The sequence below is a fragment of the Epinephelus moara genome, chromosome 3, assembly GCF_006386435.1.
Source record: "Epinephelus moara isolate mb chromosome 3, YSFRI_EMoa_1.0, whole genome shotgun sequence".
Classification (NCBI taxonomy): Eukaryota; Metazoa; Chordata; class Actinopteri; order Perciformes; family Serranidae; genus Epinephelus; species Epinephelus moara.
In genome coordinates, this window is record NC_065508.1 from 27,726,471 (window position 1) to 27,742,865 (window position 16,395).

Here is a 16,395-nt window from a genome sequence, read left to right on the forward strand (position 1 = left end):
AACATTTAAGTGTGGAAAACATGCAAAAAAGTAAGAAATCAGGAAGGGGGCAAACACTTTTTCACACCACTGTATATTGGCCACTGTACCTGGTGGTGTTTGCCTTTCAGCCAAGTCACCAGAGGAAAATGTTGGCGTTGTGTGTTTCTGCAAGCCACAAATATCTTACATTTGTGTGTTTCATATGTATCATATCAACATTTTAGAAGTGTCGTAGTATTTAAGATGACTTTGTCTTCTGGAGGTGGAGGGGATGGTGAATGGTGTCGCACCAGGAGATACATCTGCCAAGCTGCAGAACACTGTTCGAGACACAAAAACAAAACTGGTTGTGAGTTTAAGCAACCCATGGCTGTTTTTCCAGCAGCTTTTTACACACAAAACATGGGTGTCGTCTGTGTTTTTTCAGTGGCTTTTTTAGTGACCCATCGCTGTTTTCTCAGGGGCTTTTTACACACCAGATGTTGCTGTTTTGTGGTGACCTGTCACTGTGTTTCCAGCAGATTTTTAGGTATGAAAAGCAATTGCTTTTTTACTGAGACATTGTTGCTTTTTCAGCCAGGATTGTGCCCTTCCAACCGGGTATTTTAAGCCAAAACATAACCACACATTAACCACAATGTTGAAATGTAAAGTTGTAACATATTTGATACATGATGATGTATAACTGTAATGTATCCTGGGTTTGCAGAAGCGTACAGTGCCATCGTTTTTTCTGGTGATTGCATTGTGTCTTCATAAGGTCACATTCTGAGCAAGAGGCAGAGGCAATACTATCTTTATGCTTCTTTTTAATCAGTGATGATAATTGTACAAATGTAAGAAAAGAGTCAGTCAAACCAAACTGTTTAATTTGTTTATAACTGTGTAATTTATTAATTATTAGTATTAGTAATTTATTTGCCCAGTGGATGTTACCCAAATTTGTCATATAAGTCTGCACATGGCTAAATACTGCAAGTGAGGGTATTTGGACTGACTGTGAATTCATAGAGTGCTCCTTTAATATAAGACATTTTCTTTGTATCAGTCCTCCCACCATTACCCGCTCTTGGTGCTCACTCCTTTGAAGGTTAAGAAAATGACAGTGTGTGTCTATATGAGCTGTTTAACATGCCGGTCTCATCTGCAGGACTAGCAGGAGGAATTAATCCTTCAGAACTGTATTTACCTTCTTTTTATGTTGACATGGAGGATGATGTTATGCTGTGATCCATCAGTGCGAGGAGGATTTATTTCTGCCAGAAAAGGTTGTACATGCCACAAGAACAGACAAAGAGGGAAGCGAGGCTCTGCTTGTGCAGCTCGCAGGTTATGTTGATGAACAGTATGTTCTCAGTGTCATTTCTAATGTTAGTCCTGATAATAGATGGAATAAAAACACCTGGGTCCTAAATCTGTGCTTCAGGATCATGAAGTCAGATGATAGAAGGTTTAGCTGCTTCCCTCCTTCCTTCTTTCCTAATGTTCAGCGTTAAATGAAGCAGTTGGAGGCTGTGAATCATGTATTCCCCACTGTTTCTTAATAGGTCGCTGTGCATTTCCCAAGACACACATCTCCATTTTCATTCTCAGTGTCACCTGTAAAAATAGCACACTTTGATCAGCTGAAAGTCTAACCTAAAGTACAACACAGTATTCTGACTCTGTTTGCTTCGTATCTTACTCCCTCATATCTTCGTTTCATTAGATGTTTCTCTACAGTGATGATTTATCCATCTGACATATTTTTATTTTACAAAATTTTAGGATTTGTACTTCAAACCCTCCCAAAGTACAGAGCTCTGAAGAAGACCCTGCAAATGAAACCCTCTAATTTTTTTCTTGTAAATCTACCACTTTAATCTTGGAAAACAAAGCAGTTTTTTCTCATATTTGGTGCTTTTATATTTATGTTTTTCTACCTATAGTGGCCCTAACACACTGTTGTAGGATAGTTTTACCTATTCAGGACTCTAAAACTGACAACATAAGAAGGCACTGCTTGGCTATAAAGAGTAAAAAACAAAAAACATTGTGAATCAGTGCTCGATACTAAAGTACATATACATCATCTGTCATGTGTCATCATCAGTCTAATCCCTCCTGTCTTCTCCTCCCCAGAGTGGTGACCCAGTTCTTTGTGTTCCTCTACTGTAAATGTCTGTGGCGGGGCCTGAAGTTTGTCGCCAGGAAGTTTACGGGGCGCTGCGAGCTGCAGAGAATCTGCTACAACAACAAGCATGGAGCCCGCAGGACCCTCAAGATAGGTAGGCCCACACACTGCCTGACATTTGTTTTCAAATTCATCTTTATTTAGTTCATTTATATATAAAACCAACTATTAATTTAACACAGCTTTACGCTGATTGATGGCAACAACATGCACATGTCATATCTAAAAGCCTTTTTTAGAGTTCCAACAACAGCTTGATGGATATTTTCTTGAGTGCACAATAACAAACATCATGAGACGGGAAAATAGAGAGAAAAATACAGAGAATGTTTTTGCTGAAATAACCCTTTATCACGGGCCAATTATGACACAGACATGTAAAAAAAAACCACACCTCTTCTCCTTAGGGCTGAAAACATACACACAGACTTAGTGGTCGTTTTGTCTCTTCTTTTATCTTAGTCATTTTGTGTCCTTTGTTGTTGTTTTGTGTCTCTTGTTGGTTGTTTTGCCCCTTTTTGTAGTTATTTTGGGTCTTTTTTGTGTTTTGTTTTGAGGGGGGTCTCTTTGTAGTCATTTTGTGTCTCCTCATAGTCATTTTGTGTCTTTTTTGGTTGTTTTGTGTCTCTTTGTAGTCACATTGTGTCTCTTTTTGGCTCTTTTTTCTGTCTTGCTGAGGTTATTTCGCATCTCTTTGGTTGTTGTGCCCCTTTTGTAGATATTTTGTGTCTTGTTGGGGTCTTTTTGTGTTTTGTTTTGGGGGGTCTCTTTGTAGTTGTTTTGTGTCACTTTCTGTTTTCTTTCCCCTTTTTGTAGTTATATTGTGTCTTTCTGGTTGTTTTGTGTCTCTTTGTAATCATTTTGTGTCTCTTTGGTTATTTTTCACCTTTTTTGTAGAGATTTTGTGCCTGTTTGTTGTCTTGTTGTGTCTCCTTTTGGTTGTTTTACCCCTTTTTGTAGTTATTGTATGTCTCTTTGAGGTCATTTTGTGTATTTTTTTAATGAAAATTAAGCTTGCATGATAGGTATATACCTTGGACAAATAGTAGTTTTCACATTTTAAACTACTGTATATACTAAATGAGTATCTCCCTTCGTTCCTTTCTAAAATATATATATTTTTTGAAGCTCAAAAATGGCTCTGCTTTTAATATTACTGTATGCAGTTGTCTGAAACTTTTAAACTTTTTCCTTCCAGAATCATCTCTGAGGTACTCCAAGACTGAGGTATGGGTCTCCAAAATCTGTAAATATAAAGTATGAATATGGGGTGTTGCTCAATTTTCTAGCTTCAGTCTTCCTCTTCCTGTCCCTTTTTTGTTTTTGTCATCTTCCTGTCGTTTCTGGTCTCGTCCCCTCTAGCTGCTGCAGTCTGCCCTCAGCGTCCATCCTGATAAAGTGGAGAAAACCATTGAGGACATCATGGCCTTGAAGAAGATTAACCCTGACACCAACCCACAGTGAGACACATTATCACATTTCTGTTATCACTTATGGTAGGGTGTTGTGGTAAATCAGTGTCAACACACGGAATCCCCAGACAACCTGTGAAAATGCGGTTCTGGACGGGAAATAAATAACACATTCCTCTCCCTCAGCGAAGACTACTGAGCTGCCCTTGAGCAAGGCGCTGAACCCCCACCTTCTCAAACCGAGCTGATAAGAGGCTCAGAACAAAAGACATTAATTGATCTGAATTCCCTCATATTTTCCTCTTTCCTGTGTGTCCCTCAGGCTGGGCATCTCTCTCCAGGCCAGCCTGCTGCAGATTGTGGGCTACAGGAGCCTGGTGGCTGAGGTGGAGAAGCTGCGCAGGGAGCCTTATGATTGTGAAAACCCTGAGCACGAGGACCTGCTGATGAAGGTACACTGCTCTCTGTGCCTGTATGAAGTGCAAAAATAATCGCAACAGTAGGAATAATCATTTTTCTTTGTGTTAAACCAGTGAAATGTCTGCCTGCTGAAATAAACCCAAGCTACCTGCAACCCTTCACAAGATAATCCATGGTTCCAATGCAAGTAAACAGGGGATCCCCTGTTTACTTGCATTTGTTTACCAGCAACCTGCAGTTTTTCTGGATAAAAGCACTATAACATTAAATATAGATACATAAAATACAAATGAAGAGCATATGTGTATTTCCCAATAAATAATTTAACTGGACTGAGCTGTGGTGTATGTGTGTGTGTGTGTGTGTGTGTGTGTGTGTGTGTTGCAGCTGTGGAAGGAGCTGCGTCCTGACACACCTCTCACCGGACGCATCTCCAAACAGTGGTGTGAAATTGGTTTCCAAGGCAGCGATCCCAAGACTGATTTCAGAGGCATGGGCCTGCTGGGCCTGCACAACCTGCTGTGAGCTCTCTGTCGCTTCACTTTCTCTAAAACACTGATCATAATCCAAATAACTAGTCAGACCATGTTGCGCTGTGATTCACATTCACAAGTCCTTTGAGAAAACTGTAAATTACCAATGTAATCTGCAGTGAGAGAATAGCTACCAGCTGGATTTAGTAACAGATAATTAATATCCCACATATGTACAGGTGTTGGGCAGAGTTTGATCTTCAAATTAAATGCTTCCTAAATTCTCTTTCTGTTAATTAATCATCTCTCTGCAGGTATTTTGCAGAACACGACAAGGCCACTGCTCTGCAGATGCTCCACGACTCTCTGCAACCAAAGCACAAGTATGGCAGCCCTCCTTTTCTCAAATTTTACCCAAAGCATGAAAAATTAAAGGAATACACCAAATGTTTTGGCAGAAAGACTCTTTGATTGACCGAAGTGTTGTCAGGAGAACAGGGACTCCTGGATAGTAGGTGTCCACCACTGAGGAAACGTAAGGTTTTAGTAGATGTAACTACTTGATAGGAGACTAAAACTACGATAAATTTATTCATCCATAACAGTACGGTCATTATAGCTCCTATCCTAATCAGCAAATTCTCATCAACAGTGTCCATAATGTTCAATAATAAAGCAGATTGGAATCTACTTTATGATAATAGTACTGCTCATAGGTGCCATAAAATAGCAAAATGCATCAGATGTTTAAGTTGACATTAAAGAAAACTACAGTATATTACATACAGCAATCGCAGCCAAAGCTAAAGCTAAAGTGCCAGATATTTTTTCAAGAGTTGGTGGAGACCAAAACTGAGCAAGAAGGAGAGGGAGTAATGAGCTTAAATTCATCAATTGGTCAAAAATACGACTCCAAATGAATATTACTGTTGCTCTGCGTGTGTGAATGTGCAACTGTTTGCTTACAAGTTCACAATATTTACTTTATAAGGTGATAAAATAGCAAATGTTGTGTTTTCAGCTTGTTCTGCTGCCCCTTGTGGACAAAACAAAAATTAACGCAGCTTTAAAGTCTTTCTACCAGACATGTGGTGTATCCCTTCACCTTTAAACTGCACTCAGTCATCCATTAATCTGCATTTACCATATTCTGCTTGATTATATTCATTCTTACAGCTTGATGTCATTCACTGTGTCCTCTTTTATCGACTGCTGCTGCTATTGTTTGTCATCGGCATCTCAGTGAGCTGTCTCATTTCACAAATGAAGACTCTTCTTCTTTTTCTTCTGCACCTTCACCTCCACCTTTCTGCCCATGCCTCCCTCTCTGACTCTCACATGCACTGTTGTAGGAGCACACACAGAAAGCCAAGGTACTTTCATTCTTTTCACTGCATTCATAGCTTTTCTGTTTTGGGTTTATGTTTCATGCATTTAAGGTCGCACTGAGAATGATTTATGTACATGTTATGTCTGCTTGGTCATCTCATTAGCAATAGGCAGAGAAATGCCATGAAAATGTATTTATTTAACACACTTTCTGAATGGATAATATCTTGATGATTGTGCCGCCACATTTGTACTTATAAGAGAAAAAAAATAGCAATTATAGTTTTAGTAATTGCAAAGTAGATCAATCACACCCTTTATGGGGAATTGATTATGTGTGTATAATATTTTAAAATGGATCTAATAAGTTAAACATGAAGTTTGGGAAGTCAACAGTAGGTTCCCAGGAGGAAAGTCTGGGGATTGTTGTACCCACCCACCACCCCTCCCACTCACCATATAGGGAATTCCAGCTCCTTATATTGTATTGTAACTGGCAGCGTTTCAAACTGGCCTATGTGGAGTCAACACTCCGCTCAGCAGCAGACTCTGCTGTAGTTCTGTATTGCACTAAACTTAAAGCTAATATCTAAGCCCGCCCACCTTTTAGCAGTCCAATTAAATGAGCAGGATTTGATTTAAATCTCTTTTGTAACTTAGCACCACAGGGAAATATGTCACAGCACAGATGTGCTAACTTCGGTTTCATAGGGACTTTAACCAAGATATCCTTTTCTGGCAGAAAACTCTATGGATAAACTTCTCCCAACAGCCATCTTAGTGTCTCCACACTGTCATTCTCAATGGACAAAAATGCCACTTTCTACCATGAAAAATCACCAATAAAGCTTCTAAACACAACCAGACATTTTTTTGCAGGAATATGATCCAAAATTGGGCAGAAATTAATAAATATCAGCAACCAAGATGACATGTTTCTCTGACGTTAGCATGTAGCTACATGTAGCAGTGTACTTGTGGCCAGGGAATGAGTGTAACGGAGTAAAGCCATACTTTCTCCTCTGAAAAATCACCAATAAAAGCTTCTTAACACAGCTGGGCATGTCCAAGCAGGAATATGATCCAACATTAGAAAGGAATTAACAACACTGTCATACAAGTTTATATGTTTCCCTGATGTTAGCATGTAGCTACATGTAGCAGTGTATTTGTAGCCAGGGAATGAGTTTAAGGGAGTATAGCGGCACTGTCTGCTGTCAGAAGTCACCAATAAAAGCTTAACAGAATCGGACATGTTCTAGCAGGAATATGATCTGAAATCAGGGAGAAGTTGACAACACTGGCAACCAAGATTACATGTTTAACAGATGTTAGCATATAGCTACATGTAGCAGTGTATGAAATGCTTGCAGAAGCGTGCCTGAAGCAAATTACCAATAAAGACATCTGGTGCGATCTGATATCATCTTGTAGCCAAAACAGAAAAAAACATTGGAAACAGAGCTTTCAGAGAGGTCATGTTTGATATGAACATCCGACACTGTGACATAAGGAAAACATAAAAGGTCCCCTTTAAGAAGGACGCTCATAAAATGTCATTCTATTGTGACTTTAAGATTTCTCAGTATGGTGCACTGAGTGCTATTTTACATGTAGACAATACATAACTCAAGTCTTGTGTCCTTCACAGTGAGATAAACAAGCCTGAATGGGAACAGAAGAATCTAGACAAAGCTATCGGGTAAGTGTTTGCACATGCACTGTAAGATGGCATGCATGAGTGTATGGAGGAGGCAAAACTGGGCTACTGCTGCTGGAGCTGTGTGAGTTTTGGCCTCAATACAGAGCAGTCTTAGTAGCGGAGGGGCTCTGTGATGCGGCCATGGGAGTGTGTATATGTAGAAAGTGTTTTACTGCTGTGTGTCCTCCTGTCCTCTGCCTCCAGTCTGCATCAGCGCTGATAAGCACCAAGGACTGACTCTGAAAACACACACACACAGTCGAGCTAAATCCTCCAACAAAATCCACACGGTATTGTAAGGACACTCCAGCAGAGCAGCAAGCTGTAAACTGCAAGTCATTTACTGTGACAGAGTTCATGATTGGTACACAGCGCTTTACTCTCACATCCAAATGGTCCACCACATCACACACATTTGGACCTCGTGTACTTTGCCATTAAGTAAAAGCTGGGACACAAAGGGTGTTGACTATTTCCACTTGTGTTGCTAAAATAAATTATATTAGATGTTTACTTTGATTTTAACCCCCTATAGTCTCAGTTCCACTAGCTTTTTTAAGTCAAGTCGACTTAATTTAATTTATATAGCCCAATATCACAATTCAAAAAATTTGCCTCAAAAACACAGTCACTTTCTCCTGGTGAGGATTCCTTCAGTGTTCAGAGTTCAGGAGGTTTTTCCGGGGAACTGAATTATCCACAGGTGTCTCATCCAAAACAAACAGACCAGGTGATTTAAACCAGTAAAAACAATGAATAATGCTGTGTCATGTTGAAAATCAGTGTTTCTGACAAGCTGTTTGGCACGGCAGGAACTGGAGCCGATTCGTTGCTAACGTTTGCTCAGCTTGTTTCTCTGATGACTAAAATCCTTCATCTTTATTTCATTGATCTTTCTCAGAGGAATATAAATGTGTTCCTGGGATTTACTGGAGACAAAATTGGCATTCAGCAGGTGACATGCAATTAAAAACTGTAACCTTTGATATCTTCACAAAATTCAGCAACAATTTATTCATCAGTGTACAAAAAGTTACAGCTCCTACAGTATGTAGGTCTATGGTTTGGTTTCATCCATATCCAAAATGCTTAACACACTCTTCTTAAGTTTTATTTCTAACTTTTTAGCTGTACCCATGGACTTTTATTCCATTTGAAAGTCTTGTGGTGTGTCTTAAATCACATAATTCCCTTAGTACACTTCTATGTAGTATACTGTGTGCACTATGTACTCATTGGCGTAGTGCGCAAATTTTGACAGGGTAGTGTTGTCTCAAACCAAGCACGGCCGTTGTGCACTCTGAAATGACGACCGCAAATTAGCTAGTTAGCAAACTAGCATTAGCATTTACGTTATTGTTCGCGGTACCAAATCATTACAGACTGCTAAATTAACCCAATAAACATACTGCTGGCTTATACCCGACAACAGTATAGTGGTGCTTAGTGCAAAAAACATGTGTATTTGTACAATGCAGCGACGTTCACGGTCACACAGTCCTCGGCCGCCATTTCCAGTTTGAAAAGTGGTCCCTCCCCTTCTGCTATGTAGCCAAGATAGCGACCACTGAGGGCAAGAAGTGTCCATAGCACCATCCAGGTACTCATAGTGCACTGCATTTTCTATACTTCTCAGTGTGAACGCACTTATGCACTCAAAATATTAAGTGTAAGTACAGAAGTACGCGATTTGAGACACAGCATTGGATTTGTGGGAAATGGTGTTTGTTAAAGTCTGTTAAAAACCACATCACATATACTCCCTTAGTGAAATCACACAAAACACACAAGAAGAACACACAAAAACTTCCTACAAACTAACTTCTCTATATTTATCTCCTCTCCCCAGCTACTCTTTTGCCATTGTGGGCATCAACATCACAGACCTGGCCTACTCTCTGCTGGTGAGTGGAGCTCTGAAGACCCACCTGTACAACGTGGCTCCAGAGATGCCGAGCCTGCTGCACTTTCAGCAGACCTTCTGTGAGTTCAGTTGATTTTCTGTAACAAAGATATCAACCAAGATCACGCCTTTGTTTTTGCTTATACTTTGAATTGCTTCAAAATGTTACTTCTTTTAATTCATTGGTAATTTTCACCATTAAAGTAAGGACATGCTGGTAAGATAAGTAAGAAAAGTATCTAGTAATGTAGTATCTAGTAATAATGTGATCCATCATTATTGTAAATATATTAATTATATTCACTTTAAAGAACATAAAAGATCAACTTGTTTTTCCTCTTCTCCATGGCAGGTTACCTGATGCAGGAGTTCCACCGTTTCTGGATCGAGGAGGATCCGAGCGACATCATGGAGTTCAACCGGGTCCGCTCCAAGTTCCACCGGAGGATCCTGCGACAGCTGAAGAACCCAGACATGGCTCTGTGCCCCCACTTCTCCGCCTCCGACCTCCACCTGGTCAACCTCTAAACACACATCCCCTGAGCCCTGTGACCCTCCCCACTACCCCCCACTGATCCCTTCATACCCCCACAGAGGTCTCCCCTGGATGTCCGGTAGGCAAACAAAAAAAAATCAGAAAACCCTTTACCCTCACACACATGGTTCCTCAAACTGCTGGACACATCTGGGGAGACTCTCTCCCTCCTCTGCTCAGCCCACCTCGTCCCAGCTAACGTCATGTCGCGTCACTGCCAAAAGCTCACTCAACCACTACACACATACACAAACACACACACATATGTACACACACACACTGCCTCTACGCCCTCACTGCAGCGTTACACCACCAGCATCAGAGATGACCATAGCGATTGTAGCTGTGCATGAGGAGGCTGCACCACACCACTCATCATTATCTGTTGCTTTAATGATTCATGACGATTGTATCACAGCCGTTACACCTCAGTTACGAACCCGTGCTTCTTCTCATAACAAACCAAATTTACTTTCTCAGCCAAAAAAAAAAAAATCCCTCTTTTAGACTGCAGCTTAGTGCTCATCAGTTCAGAATATTTTGGCAATTAGCTGGTCAGGCTTTCAGACACAAAACCAATATTTTGTATTCAAACTGAAGAGCTATAGATATATAGTGTACGTTTAAATGAAGCATTAAAGAAATGTTGCTGGCGCTGATTCAATCAAAAGCTGTACGAAGGCCAGTTCATCTTTTAGCTTTGTCTGTATTAGGTCATCAATATAGATTGTACTGTACTTTTTATGTCTACGTGACATTAGCACCTAAGACTTCTCCTTGCCAAAATATTGAATGTGGAGAACTTACAATCACAGCAGTAGTTTGTTTCTTGTGAGCTCAGATGTATGTTTTGTAAACCTGCGAAATTATGTTCATTTATATTTTAAAACAGGCACAGTTCCCACTTTGGATACTAAATAAAGCTAATTAACTTTTTTTCTTTTTTTAAAAAAATTTCTTCACACACATCACCCAAAACAATGAAAATAAATGAATGAACATTTTTTGCAGGTTTGCAAACTGTGTTTTTTGCCTTTGCTTTGACCCTTACGTGTGCAGAGATTCTGTTATGAATGTTTCTCACATGCTCACATTCACGATTGTTTGACTCTATTTTAATTCATTGAATGTGACACTGTGTCCACTGTTGTATCAGCCAAAGCAATAATTTACATTCATTTCACTGCACATCTCTTTTAAATGTATTGATTTGCACCATGCGTGCCTAATTATTTGTTTTATTTTATAACTCTGAGCTGGAATGCTGATCAACGTATAGCTGCTACATGTAGCGTTTAATGGAGGTAAAATATTACCACTGAAGACATTCGTGTGATTACTGTAAACAAATGTCCCTTGGCAGCCGCTGTGCTGCTTTTTACAATGTCCAAATTTTGCGGGAAAACGAAGACATATTTGTCCTTTTTTAGTGAAGCCAAAGACACGGAGGACTGACAGGAAGCATTCACAGAGAATGTAGTCTTAATGTTCTTGAGCATGAATGTGATCTTATCTCCTCTCCACCGTGATCTCATTTGCTTACAGTAAAGTATCGACTTAGCAGAGATTTACTAATGTTCGTAAAAGTGCTACACATAGAAGCTTTAACAAGCAACAACCAGAGAAATAAGACGTTAAATGTAGAGCTGCTCCATTGAGAATGAATGAGGTAGTGATTTATACTAATGCAGTAAAGAGCTGACGGTGAAAATGTAAGAATGCTAAGGTGGAGGCGTTGATCAGCCAGTCAACACAGGAAAATAAATTACTTTTTTATTAACGTGGTATTACTAGATGTCACTGTCAGCTCTCTACTGTGGACTTCAGACTGCAGAGTCCTGGCCAACGAAGGTAACACTCTGAGGAAAATTGAATTACTGCAAACAAAAATACAACTATAACATTTTCAAATAAATTTGCTAAAAAATCTGTGCTTATCGCCATAAATGATACTCACCTTGTGGTCCCGTAAACATGATTCATAGTTGTGCATAGTCCTTATGTAGAGCCTATGCCGAAGCCTTTGCAAGTGGCCTTCACCGTTGTGAGCATTCATAATTGTGTGCTGGTGTGTCACCTTCGCTCTGCAATTACACCCTGAAAACGGTAGCTTGCAGTGGTGTTTCTATGCCACTATATTGAGTTTCTTTGTGCACGTCAAAAAATGGTGACTGGAACTGAGAGGATCATGTTGGAGTTGGCGTTAGCTGTGGCTAGAGGCATTATGTTTTCGGGTTTTCCCTCCATCCATCCTTTTGTCTCACTTCTGAACACGGTATCTCAAGAATGCATCGAGGGAATTTTTTTTTTTTTTTCAAATTTGGCACAAACGTCCACTTAGACTGAAGGATGAGCTGATTAGATTCTGTAGGTGAAACGTCAAAGTCATTGTGACCTTGTCTGTTTCATTCTCTTGAACGCAATATCACAAGAACACCTTGAGGGAGTTTCTTCAAATTTGGCACAAACATCCACTTGGACTCAAGGATGATTAGAATTTGGTGGTCAAAGCTCAAAGGTCAAGGTTACTGTGACCTCACAGAACATGCTTTGGCCATAAATCAAGAATTCATATGCTAAATATAACAAAATTGCACACAAATGTCAAATAGGATAAAATGACATTTTATATCCAAAAGTTCAAATTTCAGCTAAAACTGTGCTGATTGTATAGATCTTCTTTGCTGCCGGGGTGTGTGATGTGTGTGAAGCATCCATGTTTTCACAGACATGGATGTCAACTGTAAATGCAACTTGAGTGGTGCGTGGAGGCGTACAACCGCTAGGTGGTATTCTAGTTATTGATCTGCTATCATGTGGGCACTTTTTTCCCACCTGGGTCCCCTCTCCTAGCAAGTCTTTTTCAGAGGCAAAATGCCTAGGAGAAAATGCGAAGCTACCAAGTGGACTAATCACAGTTGTGCGGTCTGTGTCGCCGCAATGTTTATCTATACTTCTTAGTAGGTGCACATCAGGCTCACGGATGTATTAAGAGATCTGGATACAGCATTGAATGCGGGACCCTATTCATTCCTATGAAAGTTGTTCAGTGGTGAATGAAGCCAAAAAGGTGCTATTTCTGCAGTATGAAATAATCTGGGTGATCGGTGCTGCTTCTGCATCATTGTGCCCATAGAGCAAGTGCACTAAGACTTACGCTGGCCGAGCCAACTACTTATGGATTTGCGCTACTTTAACTTGAATGAGAATAAAATGATTTAATCTTGCAGCTCTTCTAGACTTTACAAATATTATCGGACCGAATGGATTAAATCCTGATAGTGGAATGAGTCAATATGCGCGGGTTGTGATGCTCAAAAAAATGTATCCATTGATTTATAGATGTCTCTTTCCCAGTGTAAGTCAATGGGAAAAAGGCTTTTAGGGCCCAATGGCATCACGTGACGGACCTCTAAAATTGCAGTACCACTGTTTGGACACTATGAAAATTGACCAATTCCAGCTGCGACCCTGTTTTTTCCCATTCTCCACAAGGAGTCATATGGGAAAAAGTCTTTTTGGGCCCCTGGCATCACATGACGGACCTGGTCCGTTTGGCCACTACAAATATTGGCTTAAAAATGGCTGATCTGGCTACGATACGCATCTACGCTGTATCTACGCCGTACTGATAGTGTAGATTCAGTGCAGAGGTATAAACTGGCTTTAGATTTGCCTTGCGACTTCTTCTGGTTTCTTCTTGGTTTGGAACCACTGCAGTAGATGACTCTCCTTTAAAAACCCCCAAAACAATCACCATCTAATTGATTGTCTGTGGAGCATCAGTTTGATTGTTATCTCAGCTCTGAGTCATACTTTTTCTTTTCACTGAGTGATAAATCGTCTGACACACGTGTACTTCTTCACAGCTGTGTTGCTTCACTTGAACATGTGACCACTGTATTTATCATTCATGAGCGTTCACATCATGTGATGATGCTGACAGCTCTGACAAATGTAGGATATAATTTTACTGCCATGCTTGCACTGTTGATTGTGTTGATAATAGTATTGAATATCTTGCTCCATTGAAGTGAACGTCAATGCTTTTTCTTTCTCCTGTCAGTATTAAGCAGCCGGTATTTAAGTGAATGTCAGTGCTGGTTTCATTTCCTGCTTGCGTTTCGTTTTGCTTTGCTATGGTCAGCTTTGCACTACTGTAAAAATAAAAATGCAGTTTCCTTTATGATAATAAACCAGTTATTTGTGGGATTAGGAGTATACGATACTGTAGATGAAGTTAAGTACATGCTGCTGTAAATTTTTCTGCTTTAAAACTGCCTATAAGACCACAATCTGCATGATGGTATTTTCATTGTCACTGAGATGACATTCTGTATTCTTCAGTAAAGCCTAAAGTACTAATAGATATTGTAACAGTGTGCTTCATTTGTCTGTGCTGTACTTTTTGAGACCACAATAAAGACTAAATGTCAGTTAAAATTACAGTTGACTTTTTCTTTTCTTTTTTTGTTTTGGCTATATCTGAAGTATTCAGATCCTTTACTTTAGTAAAATTAGAAATACACCAATACAAAATACTCAGTGCACTATAGGTATCAGAAGTAAAAGCACTCATTATGCAGAATGACTCCTTCCAGGGTATTATATCGTTATAGAATATTATGTTTTTCTGTTTGTGTGAGATTGACACTTATATGTTTGTCAGTATGGAGCCAAATTAAGGTACTGCATACACTAATGTAATAAAACAGTATAGCTTATTAACATAATATCCATTATACCAGGGAAGGGCACAGCCACCTTTACTATCAAAAATAATTTAAAAAATCTGTGTGGAGCAAACATATTTGAGCGTCACAATAAGGTAACGTAGCCTATTACGTCTAAATTAGTCTACAATAATAGCCTAAAGACACATTCACTGATATGTTTTATTGTAAGGTGGCAACTGTGCAGGGCACTATTTATGATTATTTGGTAATTTAACTTTGCAGAGCTGGCAGTGAAAGCAAACAAATCTGTCCACGCACTGCTAAATTTTCTGTTTTATTCTGAGACACTTACTTTTTTGGATCGGGATTTGGATAGCTGATCATCTAGGAAGACCCAAGAGGAGCCACCACTAGCGAGGAAAAGGTGCCAGCCAGTAGATGTATTACGCACATTTTAGTTGTTGAAATGTTAGAACGTTTTTTAAATTCTGCAAAAAGGCTTCACATTTTAACAACTGGAGAATGCAAGACCTACAAAATTGTTGAATTGAAATTAAAATGTAAAAAAAAAAGAAGTTAATTTTAATTTTTGTTCATCATAGGTGTAGATCGAAAGAAATGATGCACCTTTGCACCAAATAAAAAAAAGATGTTTAAACATTTCGTCAACTCAAATGTGCTTCAAACATGTATGGCCTAATGCCTTTTTCTCCAAATTCTGCCAAACCTCAAGAGTGGTGGTTAGTCTTAAACCTCCTGAGCTAGGCTACCTACAGATTCCAAATCCAAAGAAGTAAAAGTTTTGGAGGAGGAAAGAGAATGTAACAGTGTGAGGAGAGCTTCATTTGCTTTTGCTGCCAGTTCTACAAAGGTAAAATTCCAAAATAATAAATTATTAATATATTTTTAATAAATTGCCCACTGCAGAAAAGTCACCTTGTGGGTTTGCATGGGTCCAAAATAAGAATCTTAACTGGGGCCCACTTGGGTAAACCCACCTAAGTGTCATGGAGCCAATATGGAGCCTCTGGACAGTCCCATATAGGGCCCATTTTTCAGCCCATTTACTACCCACATGGGCCCCACTTACAAATGTTGGCTGGGTTGTGATTGGTTACAGTTGCTCCAATGTAAAGAATAGATAATTATAAGAAGTAAGAATGAGAGTATGAAATAGAAGTATGTAAATAAAAAAGCAATAAATAAAATAGAAATGAAAATGTGCATTAAATATAAAATCAAATGTTAATTATGCTGCAGTGCTCAACACTAGTAGCCTACATCAATAGAATTAAACAGGAATAGAATAAGAGTAAACATTAGAAATATGTACAGTTATGTGCATTAATGATGATCAATGAATACTCATTTGGACCTATTAGTAATGTTGGCTGGCTAATTTAGACTTAAAAGGTTGTGTTATCTTTATTACAAGGCTCCAGACAGATTTTGTTAATATTATTTCTGATCAAAATGGCTGCTTTGATAGTAAAGTTGCTGACTCCTGAATTATACAATGGTCTGGGTGAATACTCGATTCTGATTGGCTGCAGGGTGTCCGTTACAAACTGACAATCTACTAAGTAGTTCCGGTAAATCTATTTGTCTGTTCACCGTTCTAAATTAATGCGCCGGCTGCACAGTAGTACAAATATCTTTAATCTTTTTACAGTTAATATTTGATTTGCATCCTCTGAACACTACAAGATGGAGACTGCAACACACCTTGCAGGTACGACACCGCCCCTCTAAACTTAAACACTCACATCCTGTCCGCAACTTAACGCGCT

At 39.4% G+C, this 16,395-nt stretch overlaps 1 protein-coding gene across 2 annotated transcripts in view; it reads left to right on the forward strand.

The window, feature by feature from the left end:
* Positions 1-14,365, forward strand: part of elmod1 (ELMO/CED-12 domain containing 1) — a 22,233-nt gene extending 7,868 nt beyond the window's left edge. Inside the window, exons 3-12 of one of the 2 annotated variants that reach the window (XM_050037177.1) lie at positions 2,104-2,249; positions 3,354-3,382; positions 3,518-3,615; positions 3,890-4,019; positions 4,375-4,508; positions 4,775-4,843; positions 5,813-5,833; positions 7,441-7,491; positions 9,341-9,474; positions 9,747-14,365. In XM_050037177.1, coding sequence (XP_049893134.1) covers positions 2,104-2,249; positions 3,354-3,382; positions 3,518-3,615; positions 3,890-4,019; positions 4,375-4,508; positions 4,775-4,843; positions 5,813-5,833; positions 7,441-7,491; positions 9,341-9,474; positions 9,747-9,922 — 988 coding nt within the window. In that variant the 3' untranslated portion in view covers positions 9,923-14,365. The remainder of the gene's footprint in view (positions 1-2,103; positions 2,250-3,353; positions 3,383-3,517; positions 3,616-3,889; positions 4,020-4,374; positions 4,509-4,774; positions 4,844-5,812; positions 5,834-7,440; positions 7,492-9,340; positions 9,475-9,746) is intronic. The other variant, XM_050037183.1, reaches the window with a different exon arrangement.
* The last annotated feature ends 2,030 nt before the right edge of the window (positions 14,366-16,395 follow it).